At 40.5% G+C, this 20056-nt stretch overlaps 3 protein-coding genes across 8 annotated transcripts in view; 2 read left to right on the forward strand and 1 right to left on the reverse strand.

Annotated features, from left to right (window-relative positions):
• The window catches only part of emid1 (EMI domain containing 1), a 90000-nt gene extending 87459 nt beyond the window's left edge, over positions 1-2541 (forward strand). For all 4 annotated transcript variants that reach the window (XM_017451411.3, XM_017451408.3, XM_017451412.3 and 1 more), the window contains exon 16: positions 96-2541. In XM_017451411.3, coding sequence (XP_017306900.1) covers positions 96-235 — 140 coding nt within the window. In that variant the 3' untranslated portion in view covers positions 236-2541. The remainder of the gene's footprint in view (positions 1-95) is intronic.
• Positions 2542-3068: 527 nt separating this feature from the next.
• Positions 3069-6143, reverse strand: rhbdd3 (rhomboid domain containing 3). Its single transcript, XM_017451413.3, has 5 exons — positions 5524-6143; positions 5063-5446; positions 4860-4983; positions 3984-4238; positions 3069-3556 (listed from the first exon to the last, which is right to left on the reverse strand). The coding sequence occupies exons 1-5, from the start codon at positions 5672-5674 to the stop codon at positions 3397-3399; spliced, it is 1074 nt and encodes a 357-aa protein (XP_017306902.1). The 5' UTR covers positions 5675-6143; the 3' UTR covers positions 3069-3396.
• A 71-nt stretch (positions 6144-6214) lies between these two features.
• On the forward strand, positions 6215-18411 carry ewsr1b (EWS RNA-binding protein 1b). 3 transcript variants are annotated; one of them, XM_017451405.3, is made up of 16 exons: positions 6215-6312; positions 7575-7611; positions 7987-8038; positions 8152-8296; positions 8892-9084; positions 9219-9436; positions 9944-10091; positions 14487-14524; positions 14903-14926; positions 15029-15144; positions 15788-15917; positions 16277-16393; positions 16727-16859; positions 16953-17038; positions 17586-17802; positions 18027-18411. In XM_017451405.3, exons 1-16 carry the CDS (start codon positions 6216-6218, stop codon positions 18061-18063), a joined length of 1788 nt encoding a protein of 595 aa, XP_017306894.2. In that variant the 5' UTR covers position 6215; the 3' UTR covers positions 18064-18411. The 3 variants fall into 3 exon arrangements, with proteins under 3 accessions (XP_017306894.2, XP_017306896.2, XP_017306895.2); XM_017451407.3 differs by having other exon boundaries at positions 8892-9051; XM_017451406.3 differs by having other exon boundaries at positions 8155-8296.
• Positions 18412-20056: the final 1645 nt, after the last annotated feature.

The raw sequence follows: 20056 nt of genomic DNA on the forward strand, positions 1-20056 counted from the left end.
TAGAATGCCAGTTCAGAGTTAGTTCAGTTGTTTTCTTCCACGTTGTGTTGTTTGGAGGCTGAACTTTTTCAGAAGTTCCCCCTTCTCTATCACAGAGCCCGATGGAGGATCCGGAGACGGCCCGTTCAGCACCCCGTCTACGGACTTCTTCCGGAACAAGCGTGCCGGCACCCTGCCCTTCCGGGTCAAACCGCCGTCCCTCTATACCGAGTCTAACATCCGAAGGAAGTCCTAAAGAGTCAGCCTCTCATTCCAGCTTGGACTGGCAAAACCCTCGCACGTCCCTATAACACGTACCGTCCTACAGATCCGCTCACTAACTCTGGAACATACCATTGAATAAAGAAGGGGAGGGGGGGAACACCTCAGGGAAAAAACCAAGTGGTGCTGCAGAGGTTCACCATCTCAACTGGAAGTCAGTCTTTAACTTCGATCTCCCTTTCGCTTGCATGAAACGAAGAAAAGAGAAATGTACAGTTATTCTAACGGTGCTTGAGTAAAGATTATACGATGTGGGACAATAAGGGGACGAAACAAGCTGGTACACGTGATGGAGAAAGAACATCAGGTTATTATTCGCTGAAGTCGCTATATATATATATATATATTTTAACAGACCCCTTAGGGAAGCTAGGAAATGTATCGTACGTAGGAAAACGCTTATTCACTATTCAGTTTTCAAACATTTAAGCAATAAATTAGTTATCCTCCCTAGCATTAAATGCACTATTTTAGATGTTGTTGTTTTTTTTTGTATTCTAGAGAAGCAGGAAGGAAATAGAATCCCACGCAAAGGCTTTAAGTTTAAGCAGAACTTACCTGACGCTTGCCATTTTGACGTTGTGTAATCTATATCTATTTATTTGCAGGGTTTTTATTCGATTTGGAATTTATTACTAAAACACCATGTTCAGAGCTTTGAGTTTCCAACACAAGAAGATCTAACGCCAAGTGCACACGACATCATTTCAGCCCAGGCTCTTATTTTATTATTTTATTATCTAAAAAAAATAATGATAGCATTAACAATGAGCTAAAATAAAAACCCCGCCCTCTAATCGTCCCTTCATCATAATGAGGAGATTAAAAAACCGTGCTTGGGAGCACTACTGATTTCTTCTTCATCACGGATTTCTTTTCGGCCTGAAAATATATTAATGGAGGAGCAAAAAAAATTCAATAAATGAAGTGTAGAATCCCAAATTTTGGCAGGAAGGTCCTGAATCTTGGCTGCTACCTGCTTATGGCACTAAATTGACCGCTCGCATAAAACAGCTTGAAATATTTCAGCTATTCGGCCATAAAAGAGTCAATTTTGTAAGTTAGTGCTTGGACCCCTATTGATCGCTGCTTACGGGATCCGTATATATATATACTGCATAATTGTTTTAATATTCTTTCTCTTGTTTTTGCATAAATACACACGACAGCATGTTACTTATTCTTCATCTTGTCAAAGTTATCAACAGTTCTCACTTTTAATTACTTAAGATGATAAGATTTCGGGATCGAGGGCGTTTTTTTTAAAAATTGGGAATCCTTCGAGGTTTAAAGACAGAAAAAAAAAAAACCTACTCATATGAAAGAAATTTGGCTAGTACACATAACATACGCCGAGCAGCAATTCTGAGCAGACTGTAATTGTTTTAAAGTCCGAGAAAGAGAAAAAACTACAGAGGTGAAAGATATTGGCAGCCAGTCTCGATCAAATACTCACGGCATGTGACCGTAGTCCGTATTGAACTGAACCTCGTAAAATTATAAAACTGCCTTCATGCAACAAAAACAACAAATATATAAGAAAAGATCTGGGCTACAATAATGTAAGGTGCACTCGGTATACATCACGTCTCCCTGATCTCTAATCGCGGTGTGGATCGATGTGGTTATCTTCTAAATACCAAATAAAAACCGCCTAAGATCTCCGTCCGGTCATCAGAGTGACTTAGACGCCATTTTTTTCTTCTTCTTCTTCTTTTAAAAAAATTTAAAATAATACAATTATGATGATGTCCTACACAATCTTTACAGGGTCCTTCAGAGGGAACCTTTAAAAGGACCTTTTAATTAACCACTGAACCCTTAAAGAACCCCTGAAGAACCTAAATTCTTCTACAGAGTCTACAAGCACACAGAAGCGCTTCACAGAAGATCGGTTCATGGTTGAAATGACTGATGATCATCTGAGAAATGAACTTACATGGAACTTGAATCTTTTTCTTTCTTCCTATCTGCAGCTTTATATCGTTCTCCAGCTAAAACGCTCAACTGACCTCCTCTTTTTTTTTTTTAAGACTCGTCTTTTGTCGTGTTTTGTTTGGGTTTTTTTTTTCTTCTCTGAATGTTGATTATTTAAAAAAAAAAGAAAAAAAAAGACGATTATTAGTCCATGTTTCTGTGTTTTGTACGACAAGCACATGTAACGTCAGGTTGTATTTTCTCCCCTCGGTATTTTACGGCTTCTCAAAACGTTTGCTCTGATTTGGTCTCTGTAAGTGTTTGGAGTAATGTTAAAACAATAAAGTGTCTGGTGTTCCTTTCTTTTATTTTATAAACGTAATCTTTTCGCCCGTATGGTTGCCGTCTGTTTACGGATAACGATTTAAAGACCACCTGAAATCAAACCCGACCTCCTTTCTTCGTGCTTTTATTTTGTAATTGGTCACTTTGCCGTTGTATCCCTGATCTGTTTATCAGCTCGTCGTCTGCCACTAAAACTAGTTTTTTAAAAATTCCATAATTAATCAAAACAAACGTAACGATTCGACTCATCTCTACACAGCTTCCTTGTTTAAAAAAAAAGAAAACTTTAACCATCCATGAATATTTATTTTCTCCTCACACACACAGCTGTCATCCAGCTCAGAAATACGCCACATTAAAAAAAATAAATGTTAATACGTTTAATGAAGTTACTAGATATGTTCTGATAACTTTCATTCTACTTAAAATAGGAAATAAACACGTATGTATAATTCCACGGACAAAAAGTGACAAAAAAAAAAAATAAATCCATCATGATATCCTCCAGTGTATACGCTCATAAATTAATTTTAAAAAATGCAATAAATGTTTTCATATTTTATTGCCAAGAAAATGATGCATTTATTTATCTAAGGTTTTATTGCCAGATATTTATTTATGTATTTAGTTATTGATTGATTCCAACACACACACACACACACACACACACACACACACACACACTCACACACACACACACTCACACAAAACCCCGAAGTCGCTTATAATACCAATAAATAACACTTCAGTCTTCTCTGCTCCAGACGTAACAATGAATCCGATTCGATCTGATGCCACTCGTATTAATGTATTAGATTTTGTTCATATTTGTATTATGGGATGTTGTCCACACCGTCCCTGAGCGCGCCTGAGTCACGTGCTCGCTGCTTTCTTCCCTTTAGAGATGACCACGGCGTTTTCACCAACCTGGTCATCGATCAGCAGAGAAATGGCTCCGTCCAGGTGCGGAGACGCGGCCAGAGCCACCACGGCTTTCTCCATCGGGAAGCCCATCTTCTCCAGCTGCTGCAGCCTGATAACGAGAAGAAGAAGAAGAAGACAGGGAGGAAAGAGTTTACTCTAAATGTAGTCAGTCAGCCATGACACTGGTTTCAAATCTCCGTTCATCTTGGTCATGTAATTTAAAATGACGCAGATTTGTGTACAGAATATTTACAAGTTTCCGCTCAAAGTCAAATTTTATCATCATACAAACCATTCCCAGCTTTTAAATCTCCGAAAGCAGGGCCTAAGTCGCAAAGTGATACCTGTTCTCCAAGATGGCCGCCACAAAACCTTGCAGTTTTGAAAAATTTGATTCTTATAAACGACAGGAAGTAAGTTCCGGTTTGACCAAAACAGCATGAGTGCGAGAGCTGAACGTGGTTTGAGGCTGAGAGATTTGTTCCGTTTTTGCTCGAGGGTAAAATTAAAAGCGTAAAACAGCACACATCACACACCTCAGTGAGGAAACGGAGGATTTCTGGACTTCCACTTTATCCGCCGCCGTGCCTTCAGGAGCGTCCCGCAGCGACGCCAGGATCCCTGCTCTTAGCAGCTCCTCGTCCAATAGCTGCTCTTCTGTCACCGTAAGAGGTTCTCGTTGCCACTGGGGCGCGGTGTGTGTCCACGGTTGCGGGGGCGTGTGATCCTCCAACTGGGACCTGCTGCTAGAAGCGACACGTCCCGTATGAGACTCGGCATGAGGTAGAGATCTGAAAAGGAAACAAGACAACATCACGTTAGTGACAGTGCGGTGCGGTACCTCATCTACATCCAGAACTACCTGCACCCTGGCTGAGATCTCGAACTCTAGCTTATTCACCAGGTCAACTATTCATCACACTCAGAAATAAAAAGGTACCAAACTGTGCTTTTACCTCGTGTGCATCTTTTATTCGGGAAAATGCACACGGTGCACCTTTAATTCGCTTTCACGAGCAGTCCTTAATATATATAATTACCGTTCACATACTTTAAATTATTTTGAAAGTTTACCAGGTGTAAAAAAAAAAAAAATCCTATCCAAGACATACAAAAGGTGATGGTGCCAGTCAAGTGATGAAGAAAAGTACGGCTTGGTACCTTTATTTTTGAGAGTAAATAAGACCGAGTGAGCAACCCAGATTAAGCTGAAACTTTAGTCTTCCTCAAAAAAAAAAAAAACAGAGTAGTTTGAGGAGTTTTTCAACATACAAAATAAATACAAGCAGCCTTTTCCGTGCGTCTGCGATGCCGTTATGTTTTGCCCTATGTAGTGAGCGGATATAGTGAACAGGAAGCCATTTTGGATTGGCGGGAAAGGTGTTGTTTTTAATGTAAAATCGTGTAATAACCCGTGTGTGGGGCTGATGTAGGTTGGTAGTTGATATTTATTTGAAACGTAGAGCCAGGCTGGCAGGCAGGAGCACACGCCGAGACCCTCGATCCGCTGCAGGAGCTTGATTAACTCGGTGCTGTCTTGGAAATATGTTAAGGGCGTTAAACATATAAAGGTTATTCTATATTAATTCTTCACAGTAGAAAAGGTAAAAGATACAGTTAAGTCCCAGGCAGATGGCGTAGAAGTGCAGGAGTCCGGGTGCGCTCGGAAGAAGGAACAAATCGACCAGCAAGACGAGCCAAGGCAGGGTCCAGGGAGGCAGACAGCGCAGGGCTCGTCTCTGTTTGCTCTGCCGACACTGAGCCGCGAACAGCGCCAGCTGGATGCCCGAGTAGCCACATATCCGACTGGCTTCGTCCCCCGTCACGAAGAGGAAGAGGGCGTAAATTGGGGGAAGGAGCACTGTCGAGACAACAGACAGGACAAGGAAGACCAGCGTGCCCCATTTCCTCTCCTGCCTCGGGCCAAGACACAGCAAGAGGGCAAGGTCGTGGAGCAAAGACACAAACTCCTCATGACTCACAGCGTAGAAGATCAAATCTGCAAAAGAAATAAGTGTGCCATAAATCGAGACGTCGGTGCAGATGATCTAAGGTTCTAAGCAAGACACAACTTACCATAGACACCTGGGAATTCACCTCCTGGCCCTAAACTCAGACTGGCATGAATTCCACAAAGCCAGACTAATACAAACAGGATCAGGATCAGAGCTGTGCCACTACACACACCTGATCGACTGGATCCAAACCACAACCATGGCCACATCATAACACAGCTTGGTGGATCATCTGCTAAACAACATCTCAGACATTTCTATTCTATTCTCACTTCTATTACTTCTATATACTCCAAGTCCATGATGCTAGTTTCATCATCTAAGCTTCCAGACATAAGCTAGCTAGGAATAGTTATTAGTTACATATACGGTTATAGTTTTAAATGACGTATTTATAAGAGGTTTTATTAAACAGCAAGAGTTAAACAAACAATTATACTTCCTTTTTGTACATTTCTTCATTATATTTTATTTTCGATCTCTAACCCGTTTATTTTGACACGGACACTTCCTGTTAGGCGAGCCCATTCGCGCATATTTAAAAGTATACACACACATGGCTTCCTGTTGGAAATCATTTCTTAATTTATGCATAAATTGAACAAACATGTTATATCAACGAATACGTATGAAATAACCATTCAAAATGACAAGTTTTTTAAAAAAGTGTGCGCTTTTCTGCCAACCTTCCACCCCTACGAAGTAAACAATGGAACATCCAGCATTAAATTTTTTTTTTTAAAACCTCTGCGCATGCGCATTTCCATCACCCTGCTTAAGCGACGACATTTGAACCGCGCATGCGCACAGGTCCGTTTCTCGGTAGCAGCGAAAATGGCGTCGGTTACAAGTAAGTGCGGTTTCTGGCTGTTTTTAAAAAATAACTATATCTAGACAAAAATGATTTCGAGTTGTACTTTCAGAAGTCTACAACGTAAATATGTGACGTCTTGCGTACAAAAAGGTATTTGATGGTCGAAAAAATACATGAACGACGGCGCTGGAATTGTTTTAGGTCAAACACGCAGCTAAGGTTAGCTAGTTAGCCGGTTAGCATCCGGTTAGTTCGTGTTCAAATCTATACACGTATACGTTTTTACCTCAACTAGCTAGACCTAACTATATGTTCATTTATTTAAACATTTATATAATCAAATATGCAATATTTAATACGTAAAAACTAAACGAGGAAAATTCTGAACGTTTTTAGTGTAGTTAGCTAGCCGGCTAGTTTCATTAGAACGTGTATTCTTTATTCTTTTTTCCTTTTTTTCCACGCTCACGTGACTCGCGTAAAGGATTAAACATTACATAAACATTTAAAATGACACAATATATAAGGTTCACCCAATATTCCTGCTTTATCACAATTTAGATGTGTTTGGTATAATTTTCCCGCCGTGTGTTAGCAAGCTAAACACGTTTATAACCGGGAATATCACCGGGTGCAAAAGTTTGTGCCCCTCAGTACAAAGACGGCCCATTTTGACCAAATTTTTTCTGATTACTATTTTAACGAAACAATGTATTTATTTAGTGTCATACATTTAAAATGTAGATTGACAAGGTTAATTTTATTTATTTTTTAAATAAAAGGTAATGAATATGATATGAAAGTAATGAGGTGGTGAAATGAAGGTAAATAAGATTTATAAGGTAAAGTTTGTGTGAAAGCAGAAACAAACTGGATTAAATATGTTAGGGGTGCAAAACCCTCTCATCTTTCTTTCTTGTACTTTATGGTATTTGTGTTTTCATTAAAATAATCCCGTTTCAGTATTAATCCGTGAGACACATCGATATGTAGTAATAGTAATACGGTATATTATACATATACAAGTTTAAGAGTAGTTGAGCTGTATTTATCAGTTACACAGCGTGTGAAGACGTGCACGTGTTAATTCTTATAAGGACGTGTATACAATATAACGCAAATATCATATCACGATACTTGAGGAAACTTATCTGTTTAGTTTAATGAGCATTGAGGAATTTATTCGATTAATGTTTCCAGTGTAACTTATGCCCATGTCGTCTTATAGAATAAAAAAAATATCTGCGCTATGTGTGATGTATGCGTATGTGAGATTTTTCTTTTTTCCTTCTTTATAGATTACAGTGGCTATAATCAGGCTGGTGCCCAGCAAGCGTAAGTGTGCAGTAAATCATAAACATACAGAGTGATCCTGAGTGTTTTATTCCCCTTATACCACAGCAACTTACCAATGGCTTGATTTCTTTAGTAAACAGCGACACGTCACGCTTCTTGACCTGTTTATAGACTCGGAAGCGAGTTAGTCCCTCTGACACCGGAGACTCCTTCCGTATACAGTAGTGGCACGACCCTGCGATAGAAAACGATACCGTATCAGAATGGGCGTGTTAATATAAACCTGTAATGAACACCTTCCGACCTATCAGAACCCAGAATCTGACATTATGCTGTGGTATAGTCGTTATGATTAATGTCATTGGCTGCATCGCCGATGTCGCAGCGCACTGATTATCTTTTGTTTTTCCGCAGGTACGGCTCATACGCAGCCCCGCCCGCTCAGGGATACGGACAAACGGCACAGGTACGTTCAGAATCCTCGTTAACAATTAAAACAAAGTTTTTAAATGTAATCACAGGATTTAAAAGTGAGAGGGTTTTGCGTGTCTGGAGCGTGACCTGTAGTTTGTTTATTAGCAGGGCTACACTCAGCAGGACTACGCTTCGTACGCCCAGGCTCAGCCCGCTGCCACCGACTCTGCTTACGCCCAGACAGCCTCCTCTGCTGGAGGATACACGCAGCAGCAGTACGCAGCCGCGTACGGACAGTCCACCACACCAGGTTCGCCCGAAACGAATAAATATTCAGCATCGAGTGTGTTTCTGAGCTGATGGCACACAGCAGAAAGCATTTCAGTTGTAATTTGATCAGCACACATTCGGTTAACTCTAAGCCTGGTGGTGTTTTTGGTTTTTTCACTCTACATATACATACGTTGCAGTAGATCAGCTTTTTTTTTTTTTTTTTTTTTTTTGAGTCACCTCCATAGATAATTTAAAAAACAACCCGATATCGGATTCTTGGTGTACAGGTGTTCAGTGTAATCTGATTATCGAGGTAGAACTCCAGCTGAAATAAAGAGGTTTTTTTGTTTGTTTGTTCTCGAAGCTTTAGCCTAGTATTTCATATGTTTCCTATTCAGTGTTTAAGTTGAGCAGTGTGCCCTTGAAGCAATGCGCTCAGGCTTAAACGGTTACAGTAATGTGAAAATGTCTCAAGTCACATAAAATAACGCAAAATATCTCTAACATTCATTTATTGGAGAAATGAGCTGTGAGGGTATATGGTGTTTAACTAATCAGATTATTTTGTTTTTGGTAACAGTTGTGCATGTGTGTGAAAGTGGTGATCTTTCTCTCGGTGTGTTTTCTTCCAGCGGCTTACAGTACTCCTCAGGCTGGAGCTCAGGGCTACACTCAGCCTGCACAGGCCTATGGGACTAGCAGCTACTCTAGCACCACCGCTGCCGCTCCTCCTGCCACTCAGGCGTCGTACGGCACGCAGCCAGGATACACCACTCAGTCCGCTTACTCCGGGTACGGCCAACCGGCTGCCTCGGCCACACAGAGGTACCGGCAGAACTTCCTGTATGAACACGAGCACACCACGTGGTGGAGGTTCATGTGTTGCCGTGTGGATGCTGGTCTGTGTGAAAGTTTGTCTATAAACCCTCTAATCTTTTTCCTCCCTTCCTGCTTTGTAGTTACAGCGCTAGCACGCAGCCTGCCTACTCCCAGGGGGGTTACCAGGCCCAACAGTCTGCCTACGGGGGACCGCAGCAGTCCGCCTACTCTCAGGCCCCACCCCAACAGCCGCCTCCTTCTACAGCCTACCCTCCTCCATCCAATGGATCCTACAGTCAGTCTCAGTACAGCCAGCCCGGCGCTCCTCAGACCGGCTACGATCAGTCCGGACCTTACGGTGAGGTTCACCTGCTCTCGAGTTACAAACCGTCAGCTTCAGAACTATTGGCACCCTTTATAAAACGTACATGATTCCTCATTAAATTTCTAAAGCCGATAAATAAATCTCTTAAGAATTCAAACTAAAAGGTATTAAAGTGCAATAATGCCACGGAAGTCAGAAAAATAATATACATGAGGAAATGATTACGAGGTGAAAATAATTAAACGGTTTCTTTTGTTTTGTTTTTTATATTCATTTAAATCAAAATCTATACCCTATGAAAATGATTAAATTCTTTTCTTAATGGGAAGTTGTTTGATTATGAAAAGTATTTAAATATATTTTAGTTATTGAAAATGCAATAATGCTTCAGGATTTAGAGAAAGACACGCATCATAATCCTCTGTATTGTGCTTTAAAATACAATTATACACATAAATTATAAATGCTTTTATTGTGCATTAAGTTTTTTGTTTTTTTAAATGAAAATGTACAATTTTCATCTGCTGCTACCTCGTGCAGGTGGTTACGGTCAAGGTGGTGTGAGCGGAGGCTATGGTAGCTCCCAGCGTGGAGGTTACCAGGGAGACGGCGGTGGTCGCGGTGGCTACGACAGGCCAGGGATGCGCGGCGGACCTCGGGGTCGCGGCCCGATGGGTCGGGGCATGGGGTAAGTTCCGACACGCTAATGATTTCAACTAACTCCCATTTCTCCCCAACAGGCTAACCAGAGCTGGGCCACGATGCTTCTACATGCATGATGGCGTACACCCCTTTCTACATGCAAAGAGCTTATTTATTACTCGGCTCTGCCAAGTCGCTTTAATAGCGGTCCACTTTTTTGTCTAGCCGAGTTCCTCCAAAACAAAATGGAGGTGGTTTAAGAGCTGCATCACTAATTTTGTCGAGTTATACACGCCTTTAACACTGCATGCAGTATCGCTATCCTCCAAATACCTAAATTCACCTCCTCCAAATATTCCCGTTGCTGTAATCATCTGGTGGTTTCTCTAAGGTTTTTAAAAATCTATTTCCTCCACGTAAATAACACTGCAGTACCTTTCTTAAAAAAGTGCTATTAGCAGTAAAACTAGCAAGTGGACTAGAACAAGTGCCTGTGCATGCATGTGTCTAACAAACGGACCGCATGGAGTCACTGGTTCTTCAGCTGTCCTGCTAATGCACGAGTGCCGATGGTCACTGGCTCTATAAACCTCCACAAAGGTCTGCTTTGCTGCTTTGTTCACTCGGAATATTTATTCATGAGGTTGAACATGAACACTGCCTGTAGTGTTTTCATACAGGTTTCTTTTTAAATTGGGAGTTATTGTGGGGTTTACTGGACCTTGAATTAAACCGACATGGGTATGTCTGAATATTTGATTTTCTCTGGGCTATGGGGGGAAAAAAAAACTACGTAATCGGCGTGTGCCTTCGAATTTTTGCCGCTGAAGTTCTTCTCAAAGAAACTCACCAGGAAACAGCTGGTGAAGTTCATGTGGTCAAGGGCTTTTTAGAGCCTGGTGGCTTTAGGGCTCAGCAGACGCTGAGGTTTATTTTACAGGCTTCTTCAACAGAAATAAGTTGGAAGGGTGTGCTATTCTGACCAAGCTCAATCCAGTCTCCAAATGTTCACCTGGGTTGTTTTAGAAGGTGTCCTGGAGCATCCCAGTGTCGTGTGTAAGTGTGAGAAACCGAAGCAGGATCATCCTCCTCTGCAGGAAAAGATTTGCTCGAGGGATGATGTGTAGATGCTGCTGCTAGTTAAGATGTTCAGTCGTGGTTTTTAGTATTTTGATGCTGTATACGGTTTAGAGTATGGACCTACCCTGAATTCCTTTTCCTGCACGTTTAGAGGCAGCCGGTTGTTGAGCTTGAGCAGGAACTCATTCCAGGGTCACGATCCAGAATTATAGTACCAACATTTCTCACCGTGAAAGAATGATTGTATGGCGGTTTGGGAAAAGCGTTCGTGGGCATTTTGTGTTTTTAATGTAGATGTGAAAACAAAGTTCTGACAACCAGTTCTCAACCAAAAGTAAAAGTTCTAAAGTCGGTTTTAAAGTCCGGCCTACAGAAGTGAAAACGGATCCTACCACATTTTAGGATTTGGGTCAGATTCCACTGAAAGACACACAGGAAATGTTGAGCGCTAAATTTCTTGTCTTTGGTGGTGCCACTTAAACATTAAGACTTGGTAAGCGGTCCTCTGTTCTGTTTTGATGGTGTGACCGAGCAGGAGCATGGAGTCAGATATCTGCACAGCCATTATTTGAACACATCCTGTATTACTTCCGTTTCATTACGCCACGTGTCTGTCACTTGGATAGAAAGATTTTGGACATCTTTCAGGGTTTTTTTTTCCCTTCGTTGATCATTGTGGGTTTACGAAGCATGTTAGCTGAAAAACCTCAATACTTCTGGTCCAATTGGTTTTACAGACCATCACACAATGGGTCGTTCTGAACTCATTACATCAGATACCTGCTGAATTATTTTGCTTGAGGTTCTCTGTGTCCAAATCTCCTTAAATGTAATCACACTGCTGGCTCATGGGAAAACTCAAGTTTATATTTATATATAATCTTATTTGGGGTATTGTTTCCTGTGCTGCTGTTTTTTTGTCCAGAGTCAGACTTAAACAGTGATGTCACTGATGCTTATTAAAACCTTTTTTTTCCCTTAATTTATCATCTTGTTATAGTTCATTAAAATACTGCAGTTAATTAGGGCCCATGCACTAAGGGTATCGGTGCCCAGTTAAGATTCTCTAATTTTTTTATAAATAGAAAAACAAATCAAAAGTTTAGACACACATGCACCAGAAATGCTGGTCATTAGGGTCTTGCCAAAAACACTGGATGCAAGCATCATTTGCCCTCAAGAACTCTTTCTTGAGAACAAGCATCTAGTTTCACCTTCACGCACCAGCTCTGGTGGGTCTTCTGTCTTCATCTCAGACATTAAATCTGGCTGGGGTTTTTTTTTTTTCTTTTTTTTTTTTTCATGCGCTTTGACGGGTTCCAAACGTTTTCTTTTTGTTTTTTTGGGGGGGTTTTTTTTTTTTTAATTAAATGCTCCTTCCAAGAGGGTTCATCTGATCTGTACCATATTTGGTCAGCATGGTTTTGAGTCAGGCTTTCCATGTTAAATTGCTAAGGAGTTTTTATGTCTTTACCTTTCCATGGCAAAACAGTTTATCGGTGAACTTGTGACCCCGCACGAGCTGGAAGAGTGCACACGTATGCTCGGTGGTTGGGAGTAATAAGATCCACATGCTAACAGTGGCTGAAACAAGACACTGCTGCACCATTGGTGCTTGGGCCCGTCAATCGCTGCTTGCAGATAATTTCATTTTTATATTCTTTAGGTGCAGACTTTATTTAATTTTATTTATTTATTTATTTTGTCGGGGGGAGGGATGCATTTGATGTACCGTTCTGCTTTATTTATTTATTTTTTAGAAACGGTACCTAACTATTTAAACATTTATTTATTTTGGGTATTTGGAAATGACCTTGGGGAAAATTCTTGGGGTAAAACCTTGGAATAATTCTTTCAAAAAAGAAAAGAACAATAAGAAAAATAACTAACCCGATGGGAACATTAGAGGAGAAAACAAATTCTGGTTCTTTATTTTGAATGGGTGTGGTATTTCTCTCATTTAAACCAAAAACTTTTTTTTTTTTTTATTTTTTAAACTGCTTAATTCTTTCCAATTTAAATTGTATTATACCATGACTTGGGTTGGTTTTTTTTTTTTTTTGGTTTTTTTTTTTTTTTTAAAATATATAAATGCCGGGTTTAAAGCCTTTCAAAAACATTTTGATATTTTTAACGGTGAATGAATTGAATTAAGCTGAAGAATCTCTGCAGAATACTTAATTTGGTTCATTTATGTTTTGATTTTAGTTTATTTATACCACAGCAGTATTATAGATTATATACGTTATACACATTAGTTTTTGTTTTCCAAACGGGAAAACTCTAAACCCTTATAAAAATATAAAAATTCATTAATTGGGAAGGAAATGCATCATACTTGTGGTGCTTTAAGGCAAATCCGATTCTTTAAAATGGACTCTGAATCCTAATGTGGGCGAGACTCGGGTTTACTTTTTTATATATATATATAATATTTTATAATTCGTGCTGTGGTTGTTTGGAAGCGCGAGATCAAGAACGTTTCGATATCCGAGTTTGAAACGTCATGAAGAGGAGCCAGACGTCTGATCTGTGTCCAAGTTAGTAATTCTCTCTTTATTTCTAATCCAAGTGTAACTGTAACGTGTAAAGAGAAGGTAAGCGTGCACACGTGTTTTACCTGATTATTGTTTAATTACTCATTCACTTATGGTGTGTTTTTTAAAAGAAAAAAAAAATCTCCAACAGCAATGTGGTTTCAAAATGTACTTCGTGTTGGGAAACACTTGAAGCTCCAATTTGAGTTTTTCTCGTGCCAGATTGCAGCTTTACAGTGTTTCCACACGGGTTGTGATTTCACTCTGATTTTACAGGTCTTATTTTAACGCTTTTTGTCATATTTGTATGCTACAGGTAACAGAACGTCATTACTTTAGGTGCTTCTTTCCGTATCAAAGCCAGCAGCTCACAGGGGTGAAGGGGAACTCGCTGAAATCAAGAATTTTTATTTAAAAAAAATTGTTTTAGCTTTTTTTTTTTTTTTTTTTTTTTTTCCTTTTACATGTCCTTTTTCTTTTTATCTGTACTGTAATATTTGTATTAGGTTTTTTTTTTTAACAAATTAAAGGGTAAACTTAAGACTTTATACATACCTGTGTTACCTTAATGCATTTGTTTTATCCTCCACTGAAATGTTTTACTTTTAAATTTGCTTGTGATTGTATTTAAGGTTCATATGCTGTGCATTTATGCTTTTAAAAATAATTTTTGCTTACATTATCAGTAAACCCGTACGACGTGGTCTTACGTGGGGGTTTTCTTTTTTTAAAAAAATAAATAAATGAGGGAGAGTTATGTCCATGCGCTGTTGAAGTCCCCTTGGTTCAAGACTAAATGGAATTTCACCTATCTTCATTCGTAGCATGGCTGGAGACAGAGGTGGCTTCAGTAAGCCTGGTGGTAAGTTCAGAGTATTACACTGGCTAGTCCTCTTCTGAGTTTATTCATTTATACCTGAGTAACGTTTCCCGTTGTTGTGCCACTATTTTGGTGTCAGGATTATCTTAAAGCGGGGGTATTCTTCCTTTTTGAAAGGTTGATTTGAGCCAGCATCCTTTCAGGATGGGTTTTCTGTTTATTTATTTATTTATTTTCTTGGTAAATTGTCCTATTCAGAGAAACCCTAAAACGCATCCTACGTCGCCTCACGGCCAACTAATTTACCAAATACTGCTGCCAGCGACGCGCTCTTTTCCTTCCTGTTGTACATAACGCTTTTTCTGTTCTCTCTCTCTCTTTCTCTCTCTCTGTGTCTCCTGTTTATCCTCGGGACATCAGGATCTATGAGGGACGGAATGGACGGTGAGTGTCGTGTCCTTCACGTTCTTGTACACCCGAGTCATCCGATTGGTTCTCGTCCTGTTTAGAAGTAGGTTTTTATTGTTTATTTTTGTCGTCTCTCAGGACACCCAGGCGAGCAGGATGAGTCTGAGAACAGCACCATCTACATCACGGGGTTGACCGAGAAGGCCACGCTGGCCGACATGGCCGACTTCTTTAAACACTCCGGGACCATTCGGGTGAGAACGCCAGATACACACGATGGACACCGGCCCATCTTCCTCTTCTTACTCCTCTGCTCCTCTTTTTTCCTTCTTCCTTTCCCCTTCCTCTTGACCTTCTTGGCATTAGCTAAGCTAGCTGACTAATATTCACTTGACCGGTTTTAGTATTGACTGCTTTAGATATTTAACAGCAGACTGATAAACAGAGTTCTGGGTTCTTGTGCAGGTCTGGGAAGTCTGTACGTGGGGGAGAAAAACTTAAAAACCCTTTTTGAAGAATGTTTGTTAATGTGGAAATTCCTGTTGTGCCAATAAAAAAAAAATGTATATTGAAATACAGCACAATACATTATTTTGTTTAAAATAATGACTGTTTGGGATAAAATGGGAACTTGTTGGATCGCACCAATGCCACAGAGGTATGAAAAAAAATAATATACACAGAGAATAGAAACTAAAAGGAAATTCGCCATGCTCCCGAGAACAATTGTATTAACTTGAGTTTCTTGAAAAGGCCGACTATTAGTCATTTAAATGTGTTCTTTTAGTGAGGAGCAGTTTTATTTTCTCTGAGAGCAGAGATTGTATATAATTACGTAAAGATCGTGTCAGATTAACAAATTTACTTATTTAATAAATCTTAAATATCTTCCCGCAGATAAACCGGCGCCTGAACCAGCCCGCCATCAATATCTACACTGATAAAGACAGCGGAAAACCGAAAGGAGACGCCACTCTGTCCTACGACGAGCCTTCGTGTGCCCGCGCCGCCGTGGAGCACTTTAACGGTGGGTCTCTTACGGTACCGCTCCACTCGCCGTACCCTGGTCTATACGTTATATACAGCACACGTACATGCATCATAAACGTCTTCTCATTATAGAGTACAATACCTTACTCCTGTGAGTAACGTGTATCGATGATCCTGAGTGTCGGCCGTCTGTATTAACCCTTCCCTGCCCATGCACACTTGTGTACAGTCGATTTCAAGCTGTTTTAATGGAAATCGAAGATGTAAATCCTCTCTAAAGGTTTTGCATTATGCCTTTTGATATCTTGGAATCTTTTGTAGAAAGCTTACCGGGTTTTGAAGCTTTTCTTTATTCCCCCCCCATTCTCACACCTCTTTCTGTTTCTGTCCTTCTAGGGAAGGAGTTCCAGGGGCGGAGGCTGAACGTGTCGATGGCGCGAAGGAAAACCGTACCAGGGTTCATGAGGGGGGGGATGCCCATGAGAGGAGGACCAAACATGATGGATCGTGGAGGTAGAGCCACTCGCTCGCACGCACGCGCACACACAAAAACTTGAAGAACAATGTCTTAAAGATCTGTGGGGGTGGTTTCCCCCAAGTTTATTTAAAAACCATTCGTGCATGAATTCAGCTTTTTTACATTTTATATATATTTAAAATTATTTTATTTATTTATTTTACCATTAGAGATACCTTGACATAACCAAGTGATAAATATCAGTTTAAATAGACAAGATAATGCAGTTGCAGAAGCATGTTTTTTATAAGAACAAATAAATGTGTTTATTGGGGGGGCGGGATCGGTTTTGCTGACACTAAAACTGATTTTTGTGGTGTTGTGTGCAGGTATGATGGGTCGAGGTGGAGATCGAGGTGGGTTCCCTCCCCGCGGAGGTCCACGGGGTGCCATGGCCTGGGGAGGGCCACCAGGAGCCAACAACGTGCCAAAGAGAGCCGGAGACTGGGAGTGCCCAAACTCGTGAGTCTCTCTCTGTCTCTCTCTCTCGGTCTCTCTCATAGTGTACAGTGTGTTCAGTGTATGTGATTTACTTCCTGTCTTGTGTGTGTTCAGTGGTTGTGGGAACCAGAACTTTGCCTGGAGGACAGAGTGTAACCAGTGCAAAGCTCCAAGACCTGAGGGCATGGCGCCTCCTGCAGGTAACACACACTAACTACAGGGATTGAAATGGCTTGCTGTACACATTACTATTCCTCACTCTAAACCCCGCCCACAATCAGTATATCGAACTCGGTATGTAAACATCAAGCTTTTCAAACATCAAGCTGACTTCCAGTCAGCTCCAGAATTATTGGCACCCTCGGTAAAAACGGCTTAATTAGCTTTCTCACACTTAAATGGGAGTGCTCTAAAATCTTTCACAGAAGTAAATTTATTTCGGTCATAAAAACGCTTGTTCAGTTATAACTGAACTTAATGCATATGTAAATAAGACTAGTGCTGTTTTATTTGTTGTTTGTGGCTGTTGGCTAATCGCACCGTTTAATGTGTTCACGTTTTATTTATTTAGGAATGCCTTAAATATTTTATCTATTGTCATGAATTTTTTTTTGACTTTGACCAACCAAAATGAATCTTTTTAAAGGACTAAAATGTTGATTAAAGGGATGGTTATTGCTAAAATGCTCACATGTGGAATAATGGATGGGAGCTGGTGATAACGTGTGCGTGTGTCCGTTCATTCAGGCGGAGAGCGGGGCCGAGGCGGGATGTTTCGCGGGGGCAGAGGGATGGATCGCGGTGGGCCTGGGGGAATGCGTGGAGGCTGGGCAGGAGAACCCGGAGGCTTTAGGGGTGGCCGAGGCGGAATGGACCGGGGAGGGTTCAGAGGAGGAAGCCGTGGTGGACCTCCGATGGACCGTGGAGCGAGGAGAGGGATGGGACCCGGAAAGATGGATATGAGGTACGACTGAATCTGACCCACGGGTTTATTCGTAGGTTTGTTTTTTAACTTTTATCCACTTATAGTTACATTTAACGTTGAGGATCACCTGAGATGAGTTAGTTCCTGTTCTCACTTGCATCATTGCAGCTATAAATACTCGTTCCTTCACCAGCATTTCTTGTCGTGAGGTTTTTTTCTCTCTCTCTCTCTCTCTCTCTCTCTCTCTCTCTCTCTCCCATCAGAGATCAGCGTCAGGAGCGCAGAGACAGACCGTACTGAAGCATGTCACATTTCCACAGTGATCAACATGTGTAAAAGCTTTTTTTTTTCTTTCTTTCTTTTCTTAAAATGGTCTTTTTAATTCCAAGTCCATATTTATACATGGTTATCCAATCACTGGCACAAACTCGTGTGTGTTCATTATTACCCTCGATTTAGGAGTATAGTTTGATTTATCGGACTTAGTTTTCTCTCTCTCGCATTTCTCACTGTACAATTCTTCAATGTTGTCAGTTTTATTTTGTAACCTCAGAACCACTTCCCCTCTCTGCACCCCATGTACTACTCAACCCTTTTTTTTTTCTTCTTTTTTTAAATAAACTTAAACTGGATTGACTTTTAATGTGACATGTGTGTCGTGTGGTGTTTCCCGTGTTCAGTACGGGATGACTGGTGGACGTCAGTGGCGTCGTTGCTCCACGTGGACAGCAGAGTTTTGCTTTTTCAATATCGACAGCTCTTATTGGCTCGTGTGGTTTAAGTAGCGAAGAACAATGTCCTGAAATTCAGCCGCTCTTCTGAAGTGGCCCCGCCCACAAATTACCCTTCAGAAAATATTACTCTGGTTAGCAGAGGGTTTTTTTAAAAAATATAAATAAACTTTTATTCAGTTTTTTTTTTTTTTTTTAAATATGGGTTCACTGCACAGAGCTGAACAGCAAGAAGCATGAATATGAAAGCTCCTTCGAAAATGAACACCAAGCTGGATAAGTTCACAATCTCACCACAAGATGTCACTGCTCCCCTTAGAGCACTAATACTCCAATACTTCAGCAGGACTAAACCTCTGACTCAGATTAATCAATCTGACTTTTTGTGTCCAGATAAATGTCATGGTGATAAATATGCAGATTATAAAGGCTCTCGCCTACATATAGCTTAAGGCAAGACACTGAAGTGCACATGGCTTTGTTTCCTTCCCACCCCCCACCCCCCCAACAATAGAAATCAGTTACCCTTGGTGTGTTTTCTTTACATTCTTTCCAGTATTTGGAACTCCTCTTTTATATAAATGAGCCTTTAACAGTTTGCTGGTGTGTGTGTGTGTATACTTTATTTGTTTAATCAAGACAACGTTGTGCTGTTTTTCTTGTTGTACAAAATCTAAAACTCATTCAAAATCTTTCATGATGAGACGTAACCGTGTAAATGAAGGTTTCATGAATTCTCCAGGCGGTTGGATCGATTTAAAACTTTTTAAATATATCATTTTGAGTAAACACTTTTAAGTCAGATTTCCAGATTTAAAGTAATATTTGACCATAAATAAGGATGAAATTTCTTTGCGTTTTGCCTCAGGTGGAAGCGTGAGGCGCAGCTGCTCTGTGAAACACGTGAAGATATCCTCAATAAAGGAAAAAGAGGGCATATATTTCTCATGAGATTCTCATATAACGCATACAAGGATAATATGACTATGTCTAGGCATATTTAATCATTCCAGGAAATGATTATATCTAGACAAAGAAATAAGATTATTAAGCCTATAAGTCCAATCCTAATAAAGAGAAATATTTGTCTATTTAAGATCTTTTCGGCTGCAAAACGAGCGCTCTAACATTCTTACGCTTCTTTTTAAAAAAATTTTATTTATTTTTAATTACATATATATGCTATTGGTTTTGTTTTTCCATGAAATTAGATCTAAAAGCTTTGTGGTAAAAGCTTTGCATGCTGTGCCAGATATTGTGAAGCGAGCACAGCTGGAAATGCTTCGAGGTTCACGTGGAGCGCCGAACATGTGGCCTGCAGGTTCGGAGCTCTTCTCTGAAGAACCGCTGCTACGCAGAGCCTGTAGTCATGATGAAGCACCAGGTTTCTTAGATTGGGTTCTAAATCTGTTGCACGGTTCGTTTTACAGGACGTGTAACCCACCTGAGGAGGTGAGACGGGGTCACTCGGGTCAGCCTGGGGGGTCAGCGTGGTTTAATCTGGGAATTAATTTCGCCCTTCCTTACTCTCATGCTTCATGGGTAGGAATGGAAGGAAAGGA

The sequence above is a fragment of the Ictalurus punctatus genome, chromosome 22, assembly GCF_001660625.3.
Source record: "Ictalurus punctatus breed USDA103 chromosome 22, Coco_2.0, whole genome shotgun sequence".
NCBI lineage: Eukaryota > Metazoa > Chordata > Actinopteri > Siluriformes > Ictaluridae > Ictalurus > Ictalurus punctatus.

Coding starts and splice junctions, on each gene's coding strand:
- rhbdd3 (XM_017451413.3), bottom strand. CDS start 5,674: ATGATGTGGCCATGGTTGTGGTTTGGATCCAGTCGATCAGGTGTGTGT. Junction 5,447..5,523: donor TGAATTCCCAGGTGTCTATG/GTAAGTTGTGTC, acceptor TTTCTTTTGCAG/ATTTGATCTTCTACGCTGTG. Junction 3,557..3,983: donor TCCTCCGTTTCCTCACTGAG/GTGTGTGATGTG, acceptor TCTCGTTATCAG/GCTGCAGCAGCTGGAGAAGA.
- ewsr1b (XM_017451405.3), top strand. CDS start 6,216: ATGCGCATTTCCATCACCCTGCTTAAGCGACGACATTTGAACCGCGCA. Junction 9,085..9,218: donor GCTGCCTCGGCCACACAGAG/GTACCGGCAGAA, acceptor CCTGCTTTGTAG/TTACAGCGCTAGCACGCAGC. Junction 16,860..16,952: donor GACTGGGAGTGCCCAAACTC/GTGAGTCTCTCT, acceptor GTGTGTGTTCAG/TGGTTGTGGGAACCAGAACT.